This window comes from Eumetopias jubatus, unplaced genomic scaffold (assembly GCF_037043125.1).
Source record: "Eumetopias jubatus isolate StellerSeaLion01/CBP00866 unplaced genomic scaffold, mEumJub1_p1.0 scaffold_17, whole genome shotgun sequence".
Classification (NCBI taxonomy): Eukaryota; Metazoa; Chordata; class Mammalia; order Carnivora; family Otariidae; genus Eumetopias; species Eumetopias jubatus.
Window position 1 is genome coordinate 43,106,596 of NW_028274823.1, and position 25,810 is coordinate 43,132,405.

At 52.2% G+C, this 25,810-nt stretch overlaps 1 protein-coding gene across 1 annotated transcript; it reads left to right on the plus strand.

Moving 5' to 3' along the window:
• Positions 1-1,991: 1,991 nt before the first annotated feature.
• On the plus strand, positions 1,992-18,178 carry LOC114205376 (annexin A8). Its single transcript, XM_028098807.1, has 12 exons — positions 1,992-2,012; positions 6,679-6,769; positions 7,621-7,715; positions 9,036-9,149; positions 9,877-9,967; positions 10,722-10,801; positions 11,302-11,361; positions 11,894-11,987; positions 12,205-12,300; positions 14,039-14,097; positions 15,236-15,358; positions 18,119-18,178. Exons 1-12 carry the CDS (start codon positions 1,992-1,994, stop codon positions 18,176-18,178), a joined length of 984 nt encoding a protein of 327 aa, XP_027954608.1.
• The last annotated feature ends 7,632 nt before the right edge of the window (positions 18,179-25,810 follow it).

A 25,810-nucleotide genomic window follows, 5' to 3' on the forward strand; every position in this document is an offset into this window, starting at 1 on the left:
GAGCCCAGGGATCCTGCAGGGGCAGGTGGGGGTCTTCGGGCTTTTGTCTCTGGAGTGGGAGGTGCCCAAGTGATTCCAAAGGGCAGCCAAGTTTCAGAACCACTGACAAGGAGGGGGAAGAACAGAGGGCCTAAGAAGGAGTCCTGGGGCCCAGTTAGGGAGGTAATAATAAGACTAAAATGGATGGCAAAGGGTGCAGGATATCCCAGAAGGGAAGCAAGAGATGGGCTTGGGAAAGAAGGTGAGGTTCTGGCTGCTGGAGAGGTCAGAACAGAGCCTGAGGAGAGAGCACAAGCACTGTTGGGGCCTGGTCTCCTCTGGTGACCTCCTCGGTCACTGTGCACCGTAGACCCTCAGAGGACCAGGTCTCTTCTGCACCAATCTCTGTGGCCTGTCCTGGTCTCAGGGCCCGGCATGGCTCTCCGGGCTCTGCTCAGGGCCCACCAGGCTAGTCCTATCTAAGGTCATCCTCATAACTAGACTTTGACCACAGCCTCCTGGAGGGTACCTACTTCCCAGGCACACTCATGGCATGGTGCAGGCACCTCCCAACATGCACATGGCCATGGGCAGCTGAAGTCCCAAGAAGCTCCCCCAAAAAGGGCACCTTGCTTCTGACCCAAGGACTGCCAAGGAAGATGGGGAGTCTGGGCCCCCAAAGGCAGGAGTAGGCCCTCTCTCAGTCCGCGTGACCAGAGGCAGGCCGAAATCTTCCTCCTCTGATGGCATCCCACGGGGCTATATAGTAGTGATCCCTAGGCCTCTGGCCACTCTGGGTGGTGGCTGTCCTCCCCCCACCAACCCCAGCCTATGCGCCGGCCCAGCTGTCCCCACCCACCCCAGCCCACACTTCCAGAAAGAACAGCCTGGAGACATTGTGTGTATAGAGCAAAGAGTGTTGGACTCAGGGTCAGGAAACCAGAGGATTTTGCATCAAGGGACAACTCGTATCTGTTACTCTGAAAGGTCTCCTTGACTATAAAACCATCACACCACCCGGGGGCTGGTTTTCACTCAGAGGCCAAGGCGTCCCTGAAGCCCTGGGGGTGCCTCCCCAGGAGGGAGGGGCCTCGGGTGGTCCCTGGGGCACTGGCGTTTACCCTGAAGGGCGGGTTAAGAGTTGGCTAGAGAGAGTGTGCTGCAGAATATTCTAGTCAGGGGACCCAGGGAGGGCAAACTGCAGACAGGAAAAAATTAACTTCTTCCCTGGGGAGCTGGCTCCCTCCCTCGGCTGGCAGCCGTGGCGTCCTGCGGGACCCCGCACAGAGCAGGCGCACGGCGGGTCAGGGAGAGCTGGTGGGTGACCACTGTGCTTCTCACGAGCAGTGGGACTTGTGCAAATTATCTGAGCGCTGGAACCTGTTTCTTCCTGCAGTCCACGGAACTCACACTTGCTTCGTAGGGTTGAGGCAAAGAATAAAGGGGACAGAAGGTACACAGTGATTAAAGAAGCCTCCAGACTTAAGAGATACCCCAATAAAGGGAAGCTGCTCGTACTTATGTCCTTTGCCGAGCTCCCCACCGCATCGTTAGTGGTGTAGAACCTGCACAATAAAAGAAAGGGAGACGTGGTGTCCTTCCTTTTTTTTCTATAGATCAGGTCCAGCAACGACGGTCTGAAACTCCAGCCGCGTTTACTAAGTGAGGCCGTCAAAGGTTGGGACTCAGAATTTCCAGTCTACATAACAGCCACAGCCCAGACGTTTGGCAGTGAGTGGCAGAATTCCACAAGCAGGCTCCGGGCGGTGCCTGGGTGCGGCCAGGGAGCCCCGGGAGGGACCCAGAGGCAGGCGGAACCCAGAGGGGAAGGGGTGGGGCCAGGGGCGGCGCTGGGTGGGGCCTGGGGCCCCTGCTTTTGCCACCACACCCAACACCCAACCCCAAAGACCTGGCCTGCTCCTGTGGGAGCCAGTCCTGTGGAATCTCAGAGTAGAGGGAAGGCTGATCGGTAGATCTTCATCTCCCTGGGAAGAGGCGATCGGGAGAACAAGATGGCCTGGTGGAAAGCCTGGGTAAGTGGGGAGCAAGCAGCGGCAGAGGGTAGGGTTCCTGCAGGGTTTTGGTGGAGAGAGGTCTGCTCAATCAACAGTCACGCTGTCTGCTGGCCAAGCACCAGGCTGCCCACTGAGGAGGCAAGAGAGAAGAAACTGCCCCAGCCCTAGAGATGCTCATGACTAGGACAGACAGATAAAGGAACCTTTTTTTTTTCTTTTTAAGATTTTTTTATTTATTCATTTGAGAGAAAGAAAGACAGAGAGAGCACAAGCAGGGGGAAGGGCAGAGGGAGAGGGAGAAGCAGACTCCCCTGCTGTGCAGGGAGCCCGACACGGGGCTCGATCCCAGGACCTGGAGATCATGACCTGAGCCGAACACAGACACTTAACCATCTGAGCCACCCAGGCGCCCCCAGATAAAGGAACCTTGAAATGCACTGAGGGAAGCTGAGGGGTTGGGGGAACCCAGAGGAAGAGCCACTGCAGGGAGGTGTTAGGCTGCTCGAAGCTAGAGGGTATCATGTTTGAGCGAGATGTGCATGTGTGTAGTATGTGTGCACATGCGTGTGTTTGAAGAGAATCAGGCAGATGATTCCTTGCAGAGGGTACAGTATGTGCAAAGGCCCAGAAGGGTGGGAAGCCTGGCTTCGGAGAGTAGTTCCTCATGGCTTTAGGGCCATGGGTGGAAGGGCAGAGGAATGGGGGGAGATAGACCTAGAGAAGCAGGCAGGGCAGGTCCTAAAAAGCCTCACATGGCAGGCTAAGGGGCTTGGGTTTTACCTCAAGAGCAGTGGGGAGCCACTGAAGGTCTTTTAGCTGGTGAGCAACATGATCAAATCGGCTGATGTTGGAGGCTTCATCAATGCCCACACCTTAGGGCATGGGAAGGCAGGCAGTCCTCCAGGAATCCATGGTGTTTATTTGTCAAGATTGAGGAGAGAGGAGAGAAGGCAAGAGGGCCTGGCCTACAGGGGCCTCAAGTGTCTGAAATCTATGCTTTACAGAGTGATGGAGACTGAGATGGGGAAGACAGCACAGCCTATCCCCCAGTCTCCCACCTCACTGCTGAATGAACAGATTCTTGGGAGTGTTTCATCTGGGTTTGAGTCAGAGGCCATCTTGTGCTAAGGAGGCACAAGGAGGCTCAGCAGATGCCCAAGGTTGCCACACTAGCAAGTGGTAGAGTCTGGGTTAGAATCTGAGCAGCCCAATTCCAGAGCCCAAACTGTGGGCCTTGGCTGCCCACAGCCCACAGGAGAGCTGGCTTGGGGCAGTAAGATCACAGGCAAGGCCCGCCTTGACTGGCTCAGGACCAGATGTCCTCTGGGCCCCCAGTTGGACCAGGACCAGGACTGGTGGGGGGGGGGGGCGGTGCGAGGGTGTGAAAGATCAGCTAGAAGGGCCCCGTCTGTGCCTCTCTTACAGAAATGAAGTTCTGTCTCCTGGGTTCCCCCAGAGCAGCCTGGTGACAGGGGAAGCCAAAGGTGTGGTCTCCCCAGAACAGAGCTCTTACTGACAGAGTCATAGGCAAGACTGAGTCACCTTCTCAGTGCAAATGTTCCTGTCTGGACAAGCCCACTCCGGGCACGGGGCCCGGGCAGATTCTCTAACAGCGAGGCCTTTCAGATAGGAAGATCTGGAGCCCTACCCCTCCCTGCTGATATTCAGGGGTCTGATTCCAGATAATTGTACTTTTTATCCCCTAAAACCATGGAGTGGGAAGAGAGGCTGAGGCTCCTCAGTGCCTCAAAATCACAACCCCCCCAGGGAGTGGGTTGACAACCATTACCCCGGAGCCAACCCTGGACCTGCTGAATGGGCTGCTCCCAGTGACTCAGTCCTGTGGTCTGGCCGGTCCCTGCTGCACAGTGCCGCGTGGCGGCTTGGGGGGCAGTGAGACAGCCCCTCACAGGTGGTCCCCAGAGCTCGCACTGCTGGACCATCTGCTTTCCTGTGGGCAAGGCTTCCTTCAGTGCAGAGTGCCAGGAAAGTTCACTGTCCCGGAAAGGTTGAGTCATCAATAGAGTGGGGGGAAGTAGAGAGAGCTCACCTTCTGAGTCAGGCTGTGGGTCAAGAGCTAGTGCCCCCCCCTTACTAGCTACGTTGCCTTGACAAGCCCTCTGAGCCCAGCTCCTTTGCCTGTAAAATGGGGCATTCATGGTTTGGAGAAGTCAAGGAGTGTGAGCATTACACTTCTGGCCCCTGAAGCCTCTAACACAGAGGACTGGCACAAAGGAGCCACTCAAATGGCTAAGGGTAGTAAGACCAGCTCAGACTCCCCAAACAAGGGACACTGTGTATGCGTGCACCCAACTGGACCACCTCTGGGACCACACAGGCTCTTCTGGAGGGAATTTGCACAAAGGATTATTTCTAATACTTCTTGCTGAGAAACACAGTGCTAAAAAATGAGATAGGAAATTTTCGTTTGAAATTCAAGCAAAAGAAATAGAAAAACTTTTCACCTCTTACTCAAAAGCAATATCCCTATAGATAGCCCCACAGATGGTAATCGGCCATGTATTTTCAGGATCTAATCAGGGCTTGAAGGATGCGTGGATGGATGGATGGATGGATGGATAGATATAGTGATTAAATGGATGGATGGAAGGGTAGTTAGATGGATGTGTGGATGGATAGAAGGAGGGACATGGTGATAAAACGAATGAATAAATGGATGGATAGGTGGAAGAGTGGATGTGGCCATTGAGTGTCTGGGTGGAGAATGGATGAATAGATGAGTGAATGAGTGGGCTGGTGGGTGGGTAGGTGGGAAAGTAGAAGAGTGGATTGGGGCAGACAGAAGAAGTAGGTGAATAGGTGCCTGGGACACCAAACACGATGGGACTAAACTCCTTTCCACTGAGGAATCTCTGAGTCTTCTTCAAATTCAATGCCTATCTTCAATCTCCCTCCACTCCTCTACTATCCTTCTCCCAAAAACACATACTTAAGAAAGATCATCCGTTTTCATCTGAGAAATTCTACAAGGCACAAGTCTACAGAGCCCTCAGGCAAACCCTGGATTACAGAGACTTGGCTCAGGTCAAGGGCCCACGTATTTTGGTTATTGTGTTTATTCCACAATTTTCAGAGCATCATGCAGTTCTTTCTAAACCTAACCTTCTGTCCTCCATGAGCCTGTGGACTTGCAGAGGCCCTAGGCTATCAGGATGCTCAGCCGGGTGCCCTGGCTCTCTACCTTCTTGTGACTTCTCAGAAAGAAGGCAGCTTGAGCTCAAACCATGCCTCTCTTCCCAGCCTTGTCTACACACTCTCAAAGCAGCACATTCAGCTCCATGAAGCCTGTCCTTACTCGCTCATTGTCCTTGTGGTTTGGGGGTAGGTGGTTCTTTCCCACTGACGGCACTGCTTGTCGATGGTGCTGGAGGGAGCTCAGGGGTGGGGGTGGGCAGGGCCTGCTGCTTGCCCTCAGATGACACTAGCTGGGAGAGGCCTGGCCTGATCCAGAGCCCACACCCCAGGGCGGGCGCAGGGGCAGGAGAGGTTTTGTGGCTTCTGTGGTTCTCGCTGATGCCAGCCTATGAATCAAAAATCCATTCTGTGGAGGTGACATAACAGTCCCACAGAGCCCAGAGGGGAACCAGCAACCCCTCACAGCCAGGCCAGGCAGGCTGTGGTCTCTCAGGGTACCCTCACTTAATGGTAGCTTCCCTACACAGCTGACTCCTCTGAATGGCTAGCCTGAGTCACAGACCCCCCCAGGGGATTTGATGCAGCCTGCCAAACCCCAAGTAAGCTACCTCCCATAGGACATACTGCCCTTCATGTTCCCTTGTACCCCCTGTACTCACACCATGCGGTGCCCCCACCCCTCTTCCTCCTAAGCTCCCGTTACTCCAGGTAAACCTCCCCCCAGCCTCGAAAATCTCATCACAAAAGATCCAAGAACAGGTCTGTCAAGAAGGCTGAGGCAGGGAAAACTGCAGGCCCCTTCTGAAGACAGCCAGGTGGCCAGGAGAGCACAGCCGTGCTCATTATTGTACCTTGTTACCCCAATTAAACCACTGCAGGTCCTCTCTCGGGCCAGCTCCCCCACCTAGGACTTCCTCCCAGTTCTTCCCTCCTCCTGACACCAAAGGCTGGGTGGTGGCCCTGAAAGTGGCCACAGTGTCAGCCACTTTCCAGAGTCGGCAAACCCTAACTCCGCAGGACTGGCGCTGGTGCTGAAGGCTGAGATTCCTCTCTCAGGATGGCCCTGGATGCTGACCAGCCTGGCCCTGCCCCACCCTCCTCAAGAGGCCTCTCCTTCCTCCTTGAGGGCCGAGCTGACAGGACAGGCCTCCCCTTAGCCAAGGCAGCTAAAGGGCACAGGGGCCTCCACCCCCACCCCCCAGGCTTCCACAGCCCCGACGTGAGAGAGCTGTATGGCAACTTGGTGCCAAGTGGACCAAGGTGCCCCTTCCTCAACACATATCTGCTGGTAACTGTCATATCCAGAAGCTGCAGAACCCCTCGGGCCTCCCTTCATCCAAGATGGACGGTCAGGGAGAGCCATGCCAAGCAGGGGCAGGAGGGGCAGGAGCCTCAGCCGCCGGCCTGCAGGGGCTGAGCTGGTGCTCACTCTGCAAGGCAGGCCGCACGATGGGCTGGTGATCTGGTCTGCCCCCTGTGCCCCCACCCCCGGCCTTCCCAATTTGAACAAGCCTGCGTTCTTTTGCAGATGGAACAGGAGGGGGTTACAGTGAAGGGCAGCCCCCACTTTAATCCAGACCCCGACGCAGAGACCCTCTACAAAGCCATGAAGGGGATCGGTAAGTGGATGTCTGCAGACCTTCCCCCGGAGCACTGGGACTCTCTGGGGTCTGTCCGCTCTGCTTAAGACCGCGAGTCTCACAGCTCCGGAGGGGGGCAGCCAGGGAACACCATGCTCCCGAGACGGACTCCCAGCCCACACCAGCCCCTCCCCAACCCAGGAATGGTCTACGTCCCCCCCGCCCACGGCTGGAGAAGAGGGAGGGTGGCTGTGCCTCCCTGAGTCATGGGGTTGAGAAGGGGACGCCATCAGCTGTGCGTGCCTGTGCACCCTTGCGTAGGCAACTTTACCCCACTTGTCCGAGCTTTCGTACTCACAGAATGGCCTCAGGAACTCTGGACCTGTGTGTCACTGTGAATTCTGGATGGGATGAGTTTGGGAGTTCTGCGGGGCTGAACTGGGCCCCCGCTCTGCTTGGGCTGGGCACAGGCAGCCTCCTTCCGGTCTCCAAGATGCACATTCCTGAAGCCAGCCAGGGCTTGCCGTCCTTTCTAGATGAACCTTGGCAGCATGTTCATGCCCTCTACTTCATGTGATATCTCTGCTGTTACCTCCACTTCCCAAAGGAGAGAGCAGATACTCTGGGCAATGAGGCTGCTGGGCCAGGACTCAGATTCAGTTTTCTGGGCCCTCGGTCCTGACTCGCCCCCACTGCCACCAGCATGAGAGAGGACCAAAGGCCCCGGGGGATGTCCAGAGCAGATCAGATGATCAGAGGGTCCTCAGATTCTACCACTCTGAGACTGGCCTTAGGCAGCACCCCACTGCTTGGCCACCAAGCAGCTGCCCTCCCTCCTCCTCAGCTCCCTTAGGGGACAGTGGGAGTGCTCACACTGTGCACCCCTGTAGGGACCAACGAGCAGGCCATCATCGATGTGCTCACGAAGAGAAGCAACGCCCAGCGGCAGCAAATCGCCAAGTCCTTCAAGGCGCAATTTGGCAAGGTAAAAGGGGGAACAGGAGGCTTTCCTTAGGGGGCTAGGGGTACTGCTGCAGCCAGAGACAGCCTGGGAGGCAGCTTCGTTCTGGACAAGGCCCTTGTCTAGAGGCCAGCTTCTGAAAGCGTGGGGCATATAGGGCATACTGATACTAAAAATATTCTTAATTGTTTATCTGAAGTTAAAATTCCTCAAACCATCCTGTGTTTTATCTGGTTACGTTACTTAGGGCTCCCCACAGCCCTGGCTTGGCGGCAAGACTTCTGCGGTCCACTCCACCCCTCCGCCCCCGTCTCTCTCACCAAGCTCCTTTACCTTGGCTCCATGGCCCCATCCTTGAGCTGCGTCCCTGCCTCTGCACTTTGCTCACCCTGTTCCCAGAGCCTGGGATGCTCTCTTCCCCCACGGGCAGAGGTGCCGGCCAGGCTCTGTTCCATCCTGTGGCATGGAGCACTCTCTTCATGGCAGAGCTTCTGTGTCTGGGCCTGCTCCCCTCTGCCTCAAGGGAGCTCCAGGGGCATGGAGCACACACGCTGGACCCTTTTCTCTCTTCCCTCCCTCCACCACCCCGGGATAGAGCCAGGCATTGGGTGTACAACCTAAACACGGGAACAAAGGCACACATAGCCGCGGCTGCCAGAAGCCTCTGTCACCGCGTGATGTGCGCTGCGCTTTTCTTTTTTCTTTTCTTTTCCTTTTTTTTAATTTCTTTCTCTTAATCTTCACACCTGTGCATTATTCTCTACATTCAGCATTAGGGGAAATTGATGTTCTAAGAGTAAGCTCTAAGAGTAAGTGCCCAAGATCCCAGAGCCTGTAAGCAACAAGGTTGGGATTTAAATCCAGGTCTGACAAGGCCCTTGGTCCTTTGCTGTGCTGTGCAGATCAGCAGTGTGTGGCCTTGTGGCTTCTTGTGGAGACTAGCGCCCTTAGAAGGAGGCACGCATGAGATAGATTCCTTAATTCATTCCTGCATTTATTGAGTGCCCACGGGCTATGACAGGATTCGATGGTGAGCAACGACAAACATGTATTCCGGGCTTATACTGTGCCCAGTGCTGCCATGAGAGTGGAGTCGAGCCACACACATCTCTGCACCAGTCCCCTAAGAAATGGTATAACGCAGGAGTATCACTGTCTCCATTTCATAGGTAAGGATAATGATGCTCAGAGAGGCTACGTTGCTGGCCCAAGAAACCCCAGCACCAGCTCCTGGTAGAGCCCACAGGAGTCCCGCCAGAGCCTCCAGGACAGGTTGCCGCCCAGTTGCCTGCACTCAGGGGAGCACAACGTCCAGATCGTTGCACTTCCTTCTTCTTGCATTAGGATCTCACCGAGACCTTGCAGTCAGAGCTGAGTGGCAAGTTTGAGAGGCTCATCATGGCCCTCATGTACCCACCATATAAATATGAAGCCAAGGAGCTGCACGATGCCATGAAGGTAACTAAGTGGGTGGGGTAGGAGAGGATTGGGTGGGGTCGCTGCGGGGGACGCCTTCCTCAAGAGAGCCTGGCACTGGGACCTCCGAGCTCCCCTTGAGCCACTCTCTGGAATGGCCCAGCCTGGGGAGCCTGCAGCGTGCTGACCAGGCGGGCCTCCTTCAGCCATCATGCGGCCACGAGGAAGCCAGAATCAGCACTCCTCAGGACAGCGCCAGACCAGGTGTGCAGGAACAACAGAACAACATCTGCAGTCTCTGCCCGGTCCCTTGGATCTCCTGTGACCCCCATTGCTCCTTGAGCACTCGCAGAGAATAAGGAGGGAGTCAGGGTCCAGCAACTCTAATTATCTCCATTGAAAAGACACTCACTGGGTGTGCATGCCTGGCATTTCCCATCTGTTCCCTCTAATCCACCTTTGGGGTGGGCTGACTCTTTATCCCCGAGAACTTACGAGGGCCCCTAGGCTCGGCAAAGTGGAGTGACGTGCTGGAGACCACCTAGCACAGAGGGCAGAGTTGAGACAGAACTCTGCGATGGCCTCACCTGCCCACAGGATCCGCCCCTGGAGACAAACACAGGCGACTTCCCCCAGTAACAGCCCCCAGCAGAGGCCCCCATCAGAGGGGGAGAGGGTACTGACCGGCTCTTCCGGAGGCTCTTCCTCTCGCCTCTTGACGGAAGAGCCCAGGCAGAGCTCTCCAGCAGACAGAGGTTTTTGTCTACAGGGCTTGGGGACCAAAGAGGGTGTCATCATTGAAATCCTGGCTTCTCGGACCAAGATCCAGCTGCGGGAGATAATGAAGGCATATGAGGAGGGTAAGGGAGGGCGCAGGGCCTAGACATAAAGGCTCACTTGGGAATGGCCACGAGCTTTGGCAGACTGGTAGGGGATGAGGGACAAGCAGTACACTGGGCCTCACTAGAAAAGACCCTTTCTGGGCCTTTCTACATATGCGTGCTGAGCACCCTAGTGTGTGCCCAGTCCTGTGCCTGATGGTCTCTAAGCCCCCTGAAGCCCACAGGCTGCTGGGGAAAGGGACATGTATCCCTAAACTCTCTGCCCCTCGAGGGCCTGGCAGCACTGTGGGTCCCGGGCTGTGTCAGTCCTGGATGGGTCTGGCTCCTTCCTGGCCAGGCACACGCTGACCCTGGGGACCGTGCAGGGCCCTGTTGCAGTGGGGGCTGTGGACCACAGGCCAGCTATCATGGAGCCTACGGGATGCAAGGCAAGCAGAGGCCAGCCTGGTCTCCATGTGGTCTGCCTGGCAGGCAATCTGCCTGAAGGTTCTGGCTTTGCCAAACCACAGATAAAGCAGAGCTCGTTAGGCAGCCCCCAGCAGGGCTCTCTGGCCTGACCTATCCCTGCACTTCAAGCCAGGTTGGCAGTCTGTGTTGTTTCCTCATTCTGAATGACCGCCAGGTGGTGGAGCCTCTGCCATTCAGACACCTGGGCAGTGCGTCCACTCCGCTGACTAGTCCTGACCAGAAGGCTTTAACAGGGGGAAGTGTGGGAAATGGGGCGGGGAGGAGGAAAGTGGATCTCTGTCTCATGGTACTGTTTCCCCTGCAGACTATGGGTCCAGCCTGGAAGAAGACATCCAAGCAGACACCAGCGGCTATCTGGAGAGGATCCTGGTGTGCCTCCTGCAGGTATCAGAGCCCAGGCTCCTGGGAGCCCCTTGCCTGAGGGACCCGAACAGCTGGGCTCCAGGGAGCAATTCTTGGGGAGAGCTGCTGGGGTGGAGTGGGGTCAGGGCCTGGGTAGAGCCCCAGTGGCCTGGGTTTCTTGGATACCTCTCAGCTGGGCTGGAGGATTCTCACACCCACACGTCCCTGACACGGCCACATGGGGGCACCCCAGAATCGGGAGGAGAGTGCCCCATCACTTAGCAGGTCCTACACACCACACCCCATGCCTGGCACTCCGCTTACCTTAGCTCACTGAATCCCCCAGCTCCCTACGAGGCCGCCCTTACTACTCTCATTTTATAGATGACAAAATCGGGCCCTGGAGAGGGTAATTAGCCTGCTAACGTCCCCATGGCCAAAACGCCGTCGAGCACTGCCTGCCCTCCTGCCCAGCTCTCCCTGCTGCCCCAGCTGTTCTGCTGGGATATCCTGCCTCACACAGCCACCCCTTCTCTTCCTAGGGCAGCAGGGATGATGTGAGTGGCTTTGTGGACCCAGGACAGGCCATCCAAGATGCACAGGTGAGGCTACGTACATACACCCTTGGCAGCTTCCGCCCTGTGGGCCACCTGCCCCATCCTCTGGGGGCTAATGCCTGGAAGCCTCACCCAGCCCCTCTGTCCAGGTGTGCTTTCTTTGACACTAGGCTTGGCTGAGACCCAGATCAGCTCTCTTCAGACCTTTCCCCTCTGGTGTTCCAGAAGGAAAGTGAAAATGTTGGGGAGACTCAGGAACAGGAAGGGGAGTGACTTGGGAGGGGTCCACTGAAGCTCTGTCCTAGCAAGAACAGCCCACGAGCCTGGGGACCAGATGGGACTCTTCAGATCACTATAGTTCGGTCTGTTGGCAGAGTGCTTGGAGATGTCCAGCGGCAGAGCAAAGTCCCGGGGGTGGCAGGAGAGTTCCCAGAGCAGCGCCTGGCCTAGTATCCAGAAGGGGTTTAACCTCTCAGGGATAGGAAGAGAGGAGAATGCTGACCTGGTGGGTGGATGGGGGCTGACCCTCACCTCCTTGCTCTCCTTCACTGGCTTCTTGCGGCTGCCCCAATGCTAGGATCTGTACGCAGCAGGGGAGAAGATTCATGGGACCGACGAGATGAAATTCATCACCATCCTGTGCACACGCAGTGCCACGCACCTGATGAGAGGTACCGGGGAGGGAGGAGGCACTGTCCTTCACACGGGCCATCCAGTGTGCATCCTTGCCTGGTCATGATGCTGGGAAGAGAGCCAGGGAGACTTGGACCTTCCTGACAACCAAGTGGAGGTCAGGGGGGACACATTGATGTGCAGTCTCAGATCTGAGACACTGGGGGCATCACACTGAGATCTATATATCCCTTAAGAGAAGACGTCTCTCTACAGTGTTTGAGGAATATGAGAAAATCGCCAGCAAGAGCATTGAGGATAGCATCAAGAGTGAGACCCACGGCTCCCTGGAGGAGGCCATGCTCACAGTGGGTAAGAGATGGGGCTTGGTGCTCAGACACACAGGTGTCCACAGCCACGGGGCCCAGCAAGGGGGCAGTTCCCTGGGGCGGCAATAGCAAGCGACTGGGTCCCTACGTCCGTCTTCAAGGGACCCCTCCCCCTCCAGGCCACCCACCCACACACACACACACACACACACACACACACACACACACGTACCCTTCAACCCAGGACACCGGGACTATCCTACCCTCGTGTCTTCAGTATGCCGTGCCCTGCCCCCATAATCCCTGCACTGTGTGAGTGTGCGAGCATGAGTGTGAGCATGGCACATGTGAGAATATGTGAGTATGTGAGTGTGTGTGCACATTTGCAGGATTATGCCTGACCCAGAGCCTGTGCTCATCCATAGCAGCCACACAGGGAACATTCTGGTTCTGATTATAAAGCCCTAAAGAAAGTCTCCTGTCTTGACCTTAGCCAGGGGCCTGGTCTCTGCCTCAGTTGTTCATTGAAGAAATGATGATGTATAGTTGGAGTCCAAACTCAGTGACTGATGGTCTGACACTGGGGAGCACTGAGAACCTTCCCTCAAGCACGACGTCAGGTCTACTTAGGAGGACCTGTTCCAGACCACGTCTTGGGGTACAGAACTGAGGTCACAGTGAGGAGAGTCATTGTGCAGTGAGGAGCTGAGGCCCAGGGGCAGAGGGACTTTTCCTCTCCTCCTTCCCATGATGGAGCCAAGGTCAGGGCCCTAGGGCTAGGGCACTCATCTCCACAACAGGCTGTCCCCATTCTGTGCCGGGCAGCCAGGGGAGCTCCACAACATGTCCGGGGCTTTCAGAGTGGACTGGGACATCTGACCATCCCCACCAGGCTGTGACTGCTGTGATAAAAACCAGTCTATGTTGGAGCAGCTCAGCATACCCCCTGCTCCAATCTCAGCAAATCAGCCCCTGCATTGAGTTTGAACAACCTCCTGCATAAATCATCAGGCAGGGAAAAGCAAAGGCGCACAGTGCCTCCTGTACTGGGCACTTCCTATTCACTTCTCCTTGAAGACTCCCACCATTCACTCCATAGACAAGGACAGTGCAAAGCAGGAAGGTCAAAGAATGAAGTCACACCATGCTATCAGGGGAGAGTCAAACACCTGCCTCCTTCACGCAAAGCCCACGCTCTTTCTGCTGCCCTGAGCTAAAGTGCCAAGCTCCCTGACCCAGATGCCAAATCTCTGAAGCAGCATCCATGAAAGCAAACAGGGGCCCACTCTCTGGGCCAGATGTCCCTGGGTGCCCTAGTGCTCCAGGGCTGGGCCCCATTGTCATGTGAAAATTCAAATGCAGGGACCTTCCTGATAAGTGAGGAGTAAAGTGGACACCCCGAGGCCAGTGGTCACCATGACTATGGCTCCTCTGTGGAGCTGAGTGGCTGGATTCCTGGCAAAGCTGGCTCTGGGGTGTAAGAGTCCAGGGGCTGCGCTAGAAGGAGCCATGCTCAGAGGGGCCAGCCTCACATTTACGCCTCACCCTCTGCCGGCCCACTCTGTGCCTTTGGACCTGTGCCCAGTGCCCCAGGCTTCCTTCCCTGTCGCACCCCACCCAACGCCAAGCCTCTCATTTTGGAACTAGGCAACACATAAATAAATAGGCCAAGAACTGCATAATGCTCACGCTTAAAGATCCAAGGCAAGACATAAATAAATACACATGTATACAATGTCACCTACAACATCTAGTGTTAACAGAGCTTTCCTGTTTGCCAGTGAAATGCACCCGGAACCTGCACAGCTACTTCGCAGAGCGACTTTACTACGCCTTGAAGGTAACTCTTCCGTCTTCGGTGCCCCCTGTTCTCAGCCCTCCTCAGCACCAGCTGCCAAGGCAAGTGCTCAGAGCCACCACTGCCTTTGACACTTGTGTCTTCTCTAATTCCAGCCTCTTGTGAACAGAATGCTAGAGCTCTCCAAGGGTAAAATAAGTCTGGGGAAGGGAAGCCACAGCTCTTGGGGGCTGAACTGGAGCAGGTTTTTTCACGGGTGTGCATTGCACCGACCTCTTATAACAATCCCGTGAGACCCGTGTCATAACTGCCGCCCTAGAGATGGTGAAGCAAAGTCTTGTGGTCAAGGTCACCCAGCTGGTGACTGGCAGAGTCTCCATTTGAACCCAAGCCAGGCCAGCTGTACTTTTGATCCCACTGCGTGAACTCCTCGAGAGAGCACAGGTCAATGCTGCCAGGAAGTCAAGGTACCCTTTGAATGGACGTTCAGACAGAGATGGCTACACATGGCACTCAACTTCCATGTGCCTGCCAGGGATGCCGAGCTGGCTTTGTCTTTGTCCAATGCTGCACTGGGCATTCAAATAGACGTCCCAGCCATTTGTACTGGGTGGAGTTTCTGGCACCTGGAAGCCAGAAACTGGAAGATAATCAGAGGGATTCCCTGAGCCTGAAGTCAGTGCCCACCTTCTGTGCGCTGACACCACTGGAAGTTAGAACCCCAAGTTCTCTGGCCAGAAAGTGAGAGAGGGCATGGGGTTTCCTTGGCCATTGGCACCATCCGACAGGAGACTAGTCCAAGATGAAAGTAGGCAGGAAGGTCCTGCTTGAGAATTGGCCAGGTAAGCTGAATTTCCTGATGCTGTTCCTCTAGGAAGAAGGCTTACTCCTAGAGCAGTGAGTGTTCTGTGTCTAGACTATGACGTGGCAAACCAAACACACACAGCACTTTGGGGCATTTGGCTCCCAATAAAGACAGACATGTGGGCGGTGAGGGAGAAGAGATGAAGGGAATGGAAACCCTGAGTCACTACAGCACCCCTCCCAGTGCTTCGCCACCTGAAGCAGAGGGTCATTCCCACATCTCCGTCCCCCTGTGAAAGCCCCCTGGCCCTAGAGCACAGATTTGTCCATCATCACAGAGGTGGGCAGTGAATGTTGATTGCTGTGTCTTGTCCAGGGAGCAGGGACGCGCGATGGGACCCTGATAAGAAACATCGTTTCAAGGAGTGAGATTGACTTAAATCTTATCAAGTGTCAGTTCACAAAGATGTATGGCAAGACCCTCAGCAGCATGATCATGGTAAGTCAGGGGTTCCCAAATCTATCCCCAGTTTGAAGCAGAGGCATTACTGGGAGACCTGGATGCTGGGACCGGAGTCCTACATCACATGTGCCCCTCCCTTCCCAGTGGGGGTCACACCTGTGCATTCATGGCCATACAGTGTGTATAGAGATCAGCAAGGGGGTTGGTGCGGCTAGGGCCCGAAGGGGGCTTGGGCAGGCGCACAGAGACCAGACCATGGAGGCCCCTGTACTTGGCGCCCAGAGTTGGCTTTGCATTTGAGTTATGGTTGCCCCTTTGGAAATGACACAACGAACTTTGCCAAGGAGACCATATCTGAATGTCAAGGATGGTAAATAGTTCAGTAGGAATCAGGCAGCTGCCTTCAAGGTCCAGACTGAAGTAGTCCTAGCAGCATGATTTTAAGGAGATAAATCAGATGGGCTCCAGTGGGTTACCTACCCAGATGCCAGTCAATGAACATTCTGGAGCTGAGAAAATGCACCATCGCACCATCACACCGCCATAATGGTGAGAGTAATAGCTCTTCTAGAAATTAATGCAAATGAGGTCTTGACCATTTCATCAAGAGAAATCAAACCTCGAGAAGTATATCCCCAAGTCTTCATTGGCTCTTAAGTCAAGTCTCTAGTTATTCTACAAATATCTGTTGTCAGCCACACTTTCCAAGACACACATAGCTCACAATATGTTAAAAAGACATTTCTATTTTAAGATGTTTCAGAAAGGGGCCATAGGTAGGTGGGGATGAGGGACGGTGGAATTATTCTTCACTTTGTTTTTGGCTTTCCAGCCAGTCTTGTCAAAAGACAGGAGGGCTACCCATAGACCAGCCCAGGCTGTTGATGGCTTTGCCAACATCCAATCCCGGCAGAGTGTTAGGAATTTTTTCTCCCATCCATAATTTCTGTGGCATCAGGAAGACTCCTCTACCTTCTCACCATCATGATTAGATTGAGCCAGAGTCAGACTTGAGAGGAACAACCACACTGAGCAAAAAGGATCACTTTGACCCATCCAGGGTGTAGACTTCACAGTGGAGAAAGCCTTAGCAGGCTAATTAGCACATGATCAATATAATATTGATCAATCAATAATAGAGTCCCCTGTCTAGACATACAAGAAGCCCACCCTCTATAGGTTTTGCCTATGATTTTTGTTTAAGAAAACTGAGTTGGAATTGTGCCTCAGGTGGTCAAATTTTTTTTAGTATAGACCACTCTCTGTAGATGTCATCAAAGCAAAAATGATTTCCAACAGTGATACCAGCATTAAAAACTCCTGCATAGAAATTAATAGGAAAATTTATAAAAACCCCATGCATAACTTTAGACCCATGCATTTAAAAAGATAGACAAAATGAATACAGTTTTCTAAAATCACAAAACAACACAAAAACAAAAATACCTTATTATAAACATTGTGTTGAAGAAAGAAAGAAAGAAAAGAAAAAAGAAAGAAAGAAAGAAAGAAAGAAAGAAAAGAAAGGAAAGCAAGCAAGCAAGAAAGAAAGAAAGAAAAGAAAGAAAGGAAAGAGAAGAAAGAAAGAAAGAAAGAAAGAAAGAAAGAAAGAAAGAAAGAAAGAAAGAAAGAAAAAGAGAGAAAGAAAGAAAGAAAGAAAGAAAGAAAGAAAGAAAGAAAGAAAGAAAGAAAGAAAGAAAGAAAGAAAGAAAGAAAGAAAGAAAAGAAAGAAAGAAAGAAAGAAAAGAAGGAAGGAAGGCATGGAATTTAAAATGTGGCTAAAAATCTACCAGGAGATTTCAGGCCCAAATGATTGTACAAGCAAATTTGACTAAAAGTTAAGGACCAGGGGATTCCCATGAGGTGTAACCGCTGCATCGAGTAGGACAGTAGAACTAGCCCAGCGCTCACACTTGCCAAGGGGCCTTAATGAATAGTGTCTTCTTGCTCCCCTTCTCCCCAAGCACATAAAGAAGGAATTGGGTGATATGCCCTCCTCTGTTTCCCTTGGTTCTGTGTGTAGATCTCGGACCAGCCAGACCTACCAGGACCTGCCTAATAGCTAAGGGGGCCTGGTAGACCACAGAAACGGGGTTCAGCCATTGGTCATGTGGGGTCAATCCTACTGGGAGACAGACACCGCCTGACCCCTTCGTGAGCCAGCTGCTGTGCAGGCAAGCCCACGCTTCTCCTGCTATTTATCCCTCACCAAATCTCAGCAAGGCTCGTATCAGCATGAACGTCATTTGATAGATGAGAAGGAGTCTCAGGGTGGTGACAGGACTCATCCCAGCCACAGGGTTAGTGTGTGACAGAGCTGTGGTCCAGGTTCTGCGTGGACGCAAAGCCTGGGCTCTCCCCACTGCACCCCCTGCCTCCAGGTGTGGCACTGGGCACCCTGATTTCTGCCTCGGTTCCCTGATCTGCAGCAGTAGGTGTTGAGTAAATGATGGGTCATGATGAATAAACGAATGGTTGGGCACTTTGGGGTCCTGAATGGAATATGGGGAAGAGCCCTGGGGCAGCCAATCGAAATGCCTTCCTTGCTCCAGAGCAGAGCTGTGTCTGCAATTCATTTCCTACATTAAGCTCCCCTGTAGTTAGTAAGAGAATCAAAAGGAGATACAACGAAGTATCCTGAGATGACAAACAAGAAAAGACAGGTGACACAGTGTGGGCCTGCGTCATAGGAACCACACAGAGATGTGCCAGGCCTCTCCCCAAGGAGCACAACTCCTAGTAATAACCACAGCTGACAAATACCCCTTGTGACTCCCCTGTCCCTCTTGTCCTCAGGGAGACACCAGTGGCGACTACAAGAATGCCCTGCTGAACCTGGTGGGCAGCGACTCCTGAAGGTTCAGGAAAGAGCAAAGGCCAAGAAGCTGGAGCCACCAAGGCCCTGCCTGCTCAACCTTGGCCATGGATTGGGGGGTGGGGGGGACCAAACTTGCCTTTCAGTCTTCTATCTCCCAGCTTCCGGTACTTTCAGGTCAGTTCCGGGTGTGAGCACAGGGCCAATCTTAGGATAATCTGGCCTAACAAACACCTCAGCACGAAGGGGCTGTTTCTTCCTCCCGACCCAGGCGTTTTCCCAAGCTCAACTGGTCACAGAGCCTCCTGGGCCCAGCTTACACAGATACCGACCCCATCTACTAAATCAGGTCTGCAGAGAAGAGACCAGAGAATAAGGAATTTTAATAAGCATCTCAGCTGCTGAGCCTCCTGAAAGGCCACCAGTGAGCTAGGAGAGCCCATATGTTTCAGAGGACACACATGTGAGCAGCTGAGAGAGAAACACATGCATTTGGGCCCACTGGGATGCCCCTAACATTTGTTCATCTAAACACGTTAGGCTACAGGCAGAGTGAACATTCTCTCCCTGTCTAACTAACAGAGAAAGCTGCAACTCAATGTCCCGACCCAAGGGCACTGTGATCTAAGGGGCCCAGAACTTATCCAGTCCTTGCTCAGAGGAGCTGTTCTTTCCTTTCCTGACATAAGTGTGGAGCATCTCTTATTCTGACCCGATGCCAAGATACAGAGACGCCTCTGCTGTGCTTTTCAGAATAATAAAGACTGTACATTCGAATCTAAGTGCCTTTGGATTTTTAGCAGTGACCAGAGTAGGACCAACTTAATTTGTCAGTGTTCATAAAAGAAATGTGATTATAAAAAGCTTTTTTTGGGGGGGATGAATCCAACCTGAGCACACAGGTAGGCATTTCCCCATGGGGACACGCTGAGCAGACTATGCCCGCTGTCGCCCTGGAGACAACTCGAGTAAATGAGGATCCTTCCTATCACCGAAATCCTGATCTCTCAGAGGTGGGGGGTGGGGAGTTTTAAAAGTCTTGTGCTCCTATTTCAACCTGTGGCTTTCCTCGCTTCCATGGCATCCACCCAGGGGGGTCCAGCTGTCCTCGGCTGCCTCCAGGGATGGGGAATCCCAGCCTCCCTGGATAGCCCCGTCTTCTTCCAACAGGAGTGATAAGCAGAAATCTTCCTTTAACTGAGCCAAACCCGGCCCCACACAGCCCTCTGCTCTCGACTCCCCATCTAGGGCCACAATGCCTATCCCTTCCTATCCTCTCTGCCTATCTGAAGACGACCCGCAGCTTCCACTAAGACATCTTCTGTCAAAGCTAAACATCCCCAGTCCTTTCAACTGTCCCTCCTGGAGCCTGGTTTGGGGCCATATCCTCTGAACATGTTCTAGCTTGCAAACTCCCTTTTAAAGTATGACCCCAAGGAGCCAGGGATATCCGAGAGATGGGACAGCAGGGCCTTTGCGCTCACACAGATGAGAGGTAGATCCGGCTCTGCCCTGTGCTGGCCATGTGACTCTGACCTAGTCACATCCTCTCTTCCTCTGAGCTCAGTTCCCTCACCTTTAAATGCAGGAATGCAGTCCTCCTTACTTGCTGCATTTCAAACCACCCAAAAGCTGGTATAAAACCATCATTTTACAATGGTCATGGGTTCTGCAGGTCAGGAATTCAGCCAGGGCCCGGGGGCAGATAACTCAGCTCTTCCCAGCCAGTCTGGGGACTCAATGGGGAAGACTCAAAGGTTTGGCGGAACTCTACGGCAGGATCAGGAAATCATCTGGAGGCTTCTTTCACTCACCGGGCTGGAAGGCTAGGCTCAGCTGGAACTGTCCCCTAGCGCTCCTACGTGCAGCATCTCTGGTATGCAGAGGGTAGTGGGGCTCCTTACGTGGCAGATGAGTGCTGCATTGCCTTCTGGGATACACCTCAAGAGTCCCACAGATCACGATCACCATGCCCTATCGGTCAAAGACATCACAGGCCAGCCCAGCTTCAAGGGAAGGAGACACAGTCCCCGGCTGTCCATGGGAAGAAGGTCAAAGAATTAGGGACCATTGTCTTAAATCATCAACAAGTAGTTTAAGTAATTGAACAAGGGGTGCAGCACCCCCGAGCCCAAGAACGCCACTGTGGGTGGGGCCGAAGCAGGGTCCCAGAGGCCCCGGCAGCATCCTTAGGGCTACCTGTGTGGTCCCAGGCCAGGCTTTCAGGTGGTCCTAATTCTTTATTTTTTTTTTTTAATTCAAGTCCTGCTCTGAACTTTCTTTCAGTGCTGAGTCATCGAGTCACCTTCTGCCTTTAGAAAAGACTTAGAGGATTTCTCTGCCCTGCAATCCCTTTGGAATGACCGTTCTCTGGGCACAGGATTGTCTTGAGGCCCACCCTAAAACTAGCCTGATGTGGCCACACAGGAGCCTCAGGAAAAGTTGCAGCCAAAGAGACAGTTCGGGAAACTCTGTTGTGTCCAACTATGTGCCCTGCAGGGGAATCTGTTTTAGCGGAAATGTGCAGTTCATCCATCATTCCGGAAGGAGAGAATGGAGCTCCGTCTGGCCCCATAGGGCAGAAGCAGGTCTCCTGAGATTAGAGGGATGCTCTCTCCCCCTGGGGTCACAGCTAGAGCAGCATGGGTGGTCGTGTGGCATCCCCATGAAGGGGCTCCTGACTAGCTGAGGGCGTTCACCAGCTGGGTGTTACCAGTTGGCTCTCATGGAGGCTGGGGGAGAGGTGTTGGTTGGCAAAGGGACTTAGCCAGGACACTGAACGTGTCCTCGGCACTTCCAAATCATTTTTGCTAGAATAACCTTATGGGCTTCTCTGATAAAACAGACATGGTCCCAAGGTACTTTTACAATTGCTCTAGGATTTTTTTCTTTTTCTTTTTCTTTTTCTTTTTCTTTTTAATGCATCTGTGTCCTTAAAGATAATTTGGGGTCTGCTCAATTTGATTTCAGCAAAAGAGAAAAATGAGAAGCTGGGAGCTCCCCGCTTGTGGCCTTGCCATAGGTCTATAACGAAAGCTGTGGTTTCCAAACTCTCTACCAGAGATTATATACTCATAAACTCCCCCTCTATCCTCAAATCCAAGGCGCCTCATCCTTGGACGCTAGACCTGCTCTCTTCCTTAGCAATGCCGGCTGGGAGGGGAGGAGGACCTGATCCAGTCCACTGAGTTCAGGGTTTGTCCTACGGCACGACTGAAGACATAACTTTCATTCAGTGCAGGATTCTGGGAGCTATCCAATGGCTTTTCATAAATTCCTTTTCCGCTTAAACTATCCAGAGTGGATGCTCTTGTGAGCAACTCAAAAGTCTATTACAAAGAATCCATGCCCTTACAACATCAGAGGATAATGACTTACTTGTGGGTCTCCCTCAAAAAAAAGCTGGGAGCCCAGGAGAGCAGGAACCTGGTTTTATTCATTCCTGAACATTCAGTGCCTATCGTATAGCAGGTACCTGATGAATATTTTTGAATGAACAAAACCAAACAAGATGACAGGCTTTGGGGATGGAAAACCATCTTGCCAGGGCACCTGAGCCCATCCTTCATCATCTCTGATTCTGAGAAGACGCTGGCCTCTTGGACTCTTGAAAGAGGGAAGCCTACTCAGCCAGCCCTAATGAAAATAGTCCTGAAAATATCTAACGGGGCAGGCAGCTTCTCCCCACTCCTACTTGGCACAGGCCCTATTTCAGATTAAACACCGTGTGACGAACAAGCCCAGCAGGATCCGTCCCTGCCTGAGCCCCTTTGGAAGCACACACCGCCCCCTCCCCCACCAACCACCAGTCCAGTGGGGAGTGCAGACAAGACCAGAACCAGACCCGTGTCCGCAAGCATCGCTTTGTGCCGCCGGAGGGCGAGGACTAGCATATGGGGCTTGGCTTCTTTCAGGTTTACCCTTGAGCGGGGGAAGGGTCACCTTACTGAGGATCAAATACTTGGGCAAAATCAGGATCATCTCAGCAAAGAAGTAAAGGGGGGAACGGATTTGTCCTTAACACCCATCCTACACTTCTGTTACCACGGTCGTGCATTGCACCTGCTGCCAGGGAGGGGCTAACCAGGGAAGGCTTTGTAAGGAAGGTAATGTTTGAGCAGAGTCTTGAAGGATGACTTGGTACTTATCAGGTAGACTAGACAGGGGAGAACAATTCAGGCCGAGGGAGGAATGCAAACACAGCAGGGTATCTGGTCTCCAGCAGATTACAGGAATGGTATGTTCGGGCCTCCTGAGGTGGGACAGTCAAAGATAAAAGTACTGTCAGGAAGCAAGTCAGGGCAAACTCCAGCTATCAGACTGAGAAGCTCAAAGTATTTCCAGGGACAATGGGAGCTTTTAAAGAGTCAGGCAGGTGAGCATCTGGGAGTGGTCTGGGGAAGATTCCTGACAACACCACAGAAGAGGAGTTTGCCTGCATGAGTCTGGAGGTAGGGAGCCCAGCGCTGAGGCTGGTTCAGCAACCTTCCAGCCTAGTCCTCTGTGGTCCTGAGGCAATTTCCCTAGGAGGAGGCTGGCCTTGGCCACTTCTTGTCCTGGTTTGGGGCCATCTTTTACATAGTTTTGATGTAGCCCCAGGCCGCCCTATTTTTGACTCTGTAGCAAGGAGCAAGGCTGACTACCACAGCTCCCACTTTAGCACGTTCATCGCTGAACTAGCTCAGTGGGCCCTGGGCCTGTGTGTGGGGGTCCAGGGACTTTCGTGGCCCTATGTAGGTGTCCAAGTTCCCCCCATGGGTTTGGGCCAAAGTTGCCCAATGCCCCAGTGGCCTGTGACCACCTTTGCTCCTCTCCCAGCCCCTTCCTGGCCGTTGGGCTATGATCTAGTACCATTCTGGGGCCACCCCCTTGGAGGGAACACACTGGCTGGCCCTTCCACATCACGGGTGAAGGCACTGCTCTGGCCTCCTCCCTGCCTCCCCCATGTGACCATATATGACTTAGAAAGCCCCCCGCTGCCGCTGGAGAGCCAATACCCCTTGCTGCAGGGACCCAGCACCGCATCCAGGCGGCCAGCAGCACCAAGCTGGCTGAGAAACCTGCTCACACAGTGCCCTCTTGTGGCTGCAAGGCTAACTGTCAGCCTAGGGCCTGACACCCGCTGCCCAGCAAAGAGGGCTTCAGGGGCCCTGGAGGAGGAACCCTAGCCCTCCTCACCGCTGGGTGGGGGATGTCCATGTTTTCTTGTACGCTAGCTCTAGAGTGCTGCATGCACTCAGCTTGCTCCAATTAGGTTGCAAACACACTTACCTGGGGGCTCCTGTATGGCTCAGTCGGTTAAGCGTCTGCCTTCGGCTCAGGTCCTGATCTCAGGGTCCTGGGATCGAGTCCTGCTTCGGGTTACCCGCTCAGCAGGGAGCCTGCTTCTCCCTCTGCCTCTGTCCCTCCCCCCGCTTGTGCTCCCTCTCAAATAAATAAATAAAATCTTAAAACACACACACGCACGCTTACCTGTACTGACACTCAGTGAGTCATTGCTACACCCCTTTAACCATTTTGTTCCCTGGGGAGTGACCTGCCTAAGGCCACCTGACTGGACACTACCAAGCTACACCCTGAGTTCCAACGCCTAAATGCTGTTCCTACTGACTCTCCTACACGTTTTCCTCTAATTCGTTATTTTTTTAATATTAAATGTAACATCCACATCTGGTTAAAAAAATTCAGAAGTAGATCAAAGATATACATTTAAAAGCTTATAGAATAGAACAGAATATCTTAACCACCTTTGGATTGGAAAACATTCCTTCGATAAGACGCAGAAAGCAGAAACTCCAATGTAAATCACTGATAAATTAGACCTTATCAAAACTTTAAATTTCACCAGTAAGAAAATTAATAGACAAGTCAATGACTAGAGGAAGGATTCACAAAATATACCAAATAAGGGATTTAATGCCAGAATATTTAAGAATTCCTACAAGTCTCGGTCAAAAATGAATAAGTTCTGGGGATCTCATGTACAGCATAATGATTATAATTGATAATACTGTATTATATACTTGCAAGTTGCTAAGATAGTGGATCTTAATGTTCTCACCACAAGAAAGAACTGGTAATGATGTGATGTGTTAGCTAATCCTATGGTGGTCATCATTTTGCAGTATATAAGAGTATCAGGTCAACATGTTGTTCACCTTGAACTTAATGTTATATGCCAGTTACATCTCAAAGCTGAGAAAAAAGATTTTTTACAATTCAATAATAAAAAGCCCAGTTAAAAAATGGACAAAAGACTTGAGCAAACATTTCCACAAAGAAATATATACAAATGGCCAATATGCACAAGAAAACGGCATGCTTATTAAAAATTTCAAATAAGGGGGCGCCTTGGTGGCTCAGTCCGTTAAGTGTCTGCCTTCAGCTCAGGTCATGATCTCGGGGTCCTGAGAACGAGCAGCATATCAGGCTCTCTGCTCAGCAACGAGTCTGCTTCTCCCTCCCTCTCTGTGACCTCTCTCACTCTCAGTCTTTCTCAAATAAATAAATAAAATCTTTTAAAAAATTCAAATAGGCCCATCTATTTTGCTGTGAGAAAGTAAATGATGTAAAAGCTTTAGAAAAAAGTTCAGTCGGGGCACCTGGGTGGCTCAGTCGGTTGAGCGTCAGACGCTTGATTGCCCTCAGATCGTGATCTCAGGGTCGTGGGATTGAGCCCCCACCGCCCCTCACCGCCAGCTCTGCACTCAGCGTGGAGCCTGCTTGCAATTCTCTCTCTCCCTCTGCCCTTCTCCCTGCTTGTGCTCTCCCTCTATCTCTCTCTAAAATAAATAAATAAAATCTTTTTTTAAAAAAAAGAAAAAGGTTTAGTCATTTCCCATAAATTTAAACATATGCCTTACTGTATGATCCAGCAATTCCATTCTTGGGTTTTTGTCCAAAAGAAGTGAAAACTCCTCTTACAAAAAGATTTACATGGCTATGTTCCTAGAAGCTTTATTCATAAAAGACAAAATGAGAAACAATCCAAACATCTATCAACAGGAAAATGAATAAATAAATTGTGGTGTATCCAGGCAAGGAAATGTTAGCGGGCAATTAAAAAGGAAATTAGCTATTGATGTCCATTACAACACAGAAGAATCTCAGCTACTTGTTCCTGAACAAAAGAAGCCAAACATAAAGGAGCATATAGTGCATGATTCCATTTATATGAAAACTAATCTACAGTGAAAGAAATCAGACTAGTACTTGCCCTGAGATTTGGGGGTGGGTTGAAGGGGCGGAGATAAACTGGAAAGGACATAGAGGAACTTTCTGGGGTATTAGAAATATTTTAAATCTTATAAAGGTAGGGGATCCAGGCAGGTGTGAATTTGTCAAAATATATCAAATTGTAAAACCTAAGAATTGTGCATTTCACTGTATGTAAATTACCCATCAACAGAAATAATACAGATAAAGCTGCTATGAACATTTCTGTGCAGATTTTTGTGTCGACTTACATTAATGTCTCTGATAAATGCCCAGGAATGTGGATGCTGAGTGACACAGTAAATGCAAGTCTTTGCTCAATGGACATTTAGGGTGTTTTTGGTCTTTTGTTATTGGAAATAATACTATAATAAACGTTCTTGTAAGAATGTCATCTTAACAATATCGAGTCTTCAAATCCATGAATATAGGATATCTTTCTATTTATTTAGGTCTTC

What these genes read in the sequence shown, in the direction of transcription:
- LOC114205376 (XM_028098807.1), top strand. Translation starts at nt 1,992, where the DNA reads ATGGCCTGGTGGAAAGCCTGG. An exon ending in AGCTGCACGATGCCATGAAG is followed by an intron (nt 9,150 to 9,876) that starts GTAACTAAGTGG and finishes TTTTGTCTACAG; the next exon opens with GGCTTGGGGACCAAAGAGGG. An exon ending in TGCCACGCACCTGATGAGAG is followed by an intron (nt 11,988 to 12,204) that starts GTACCGGGGAGG and finishes GTCTCTCTACAG; the next exon opens with TGTTTGAGGAATATGAGAAA.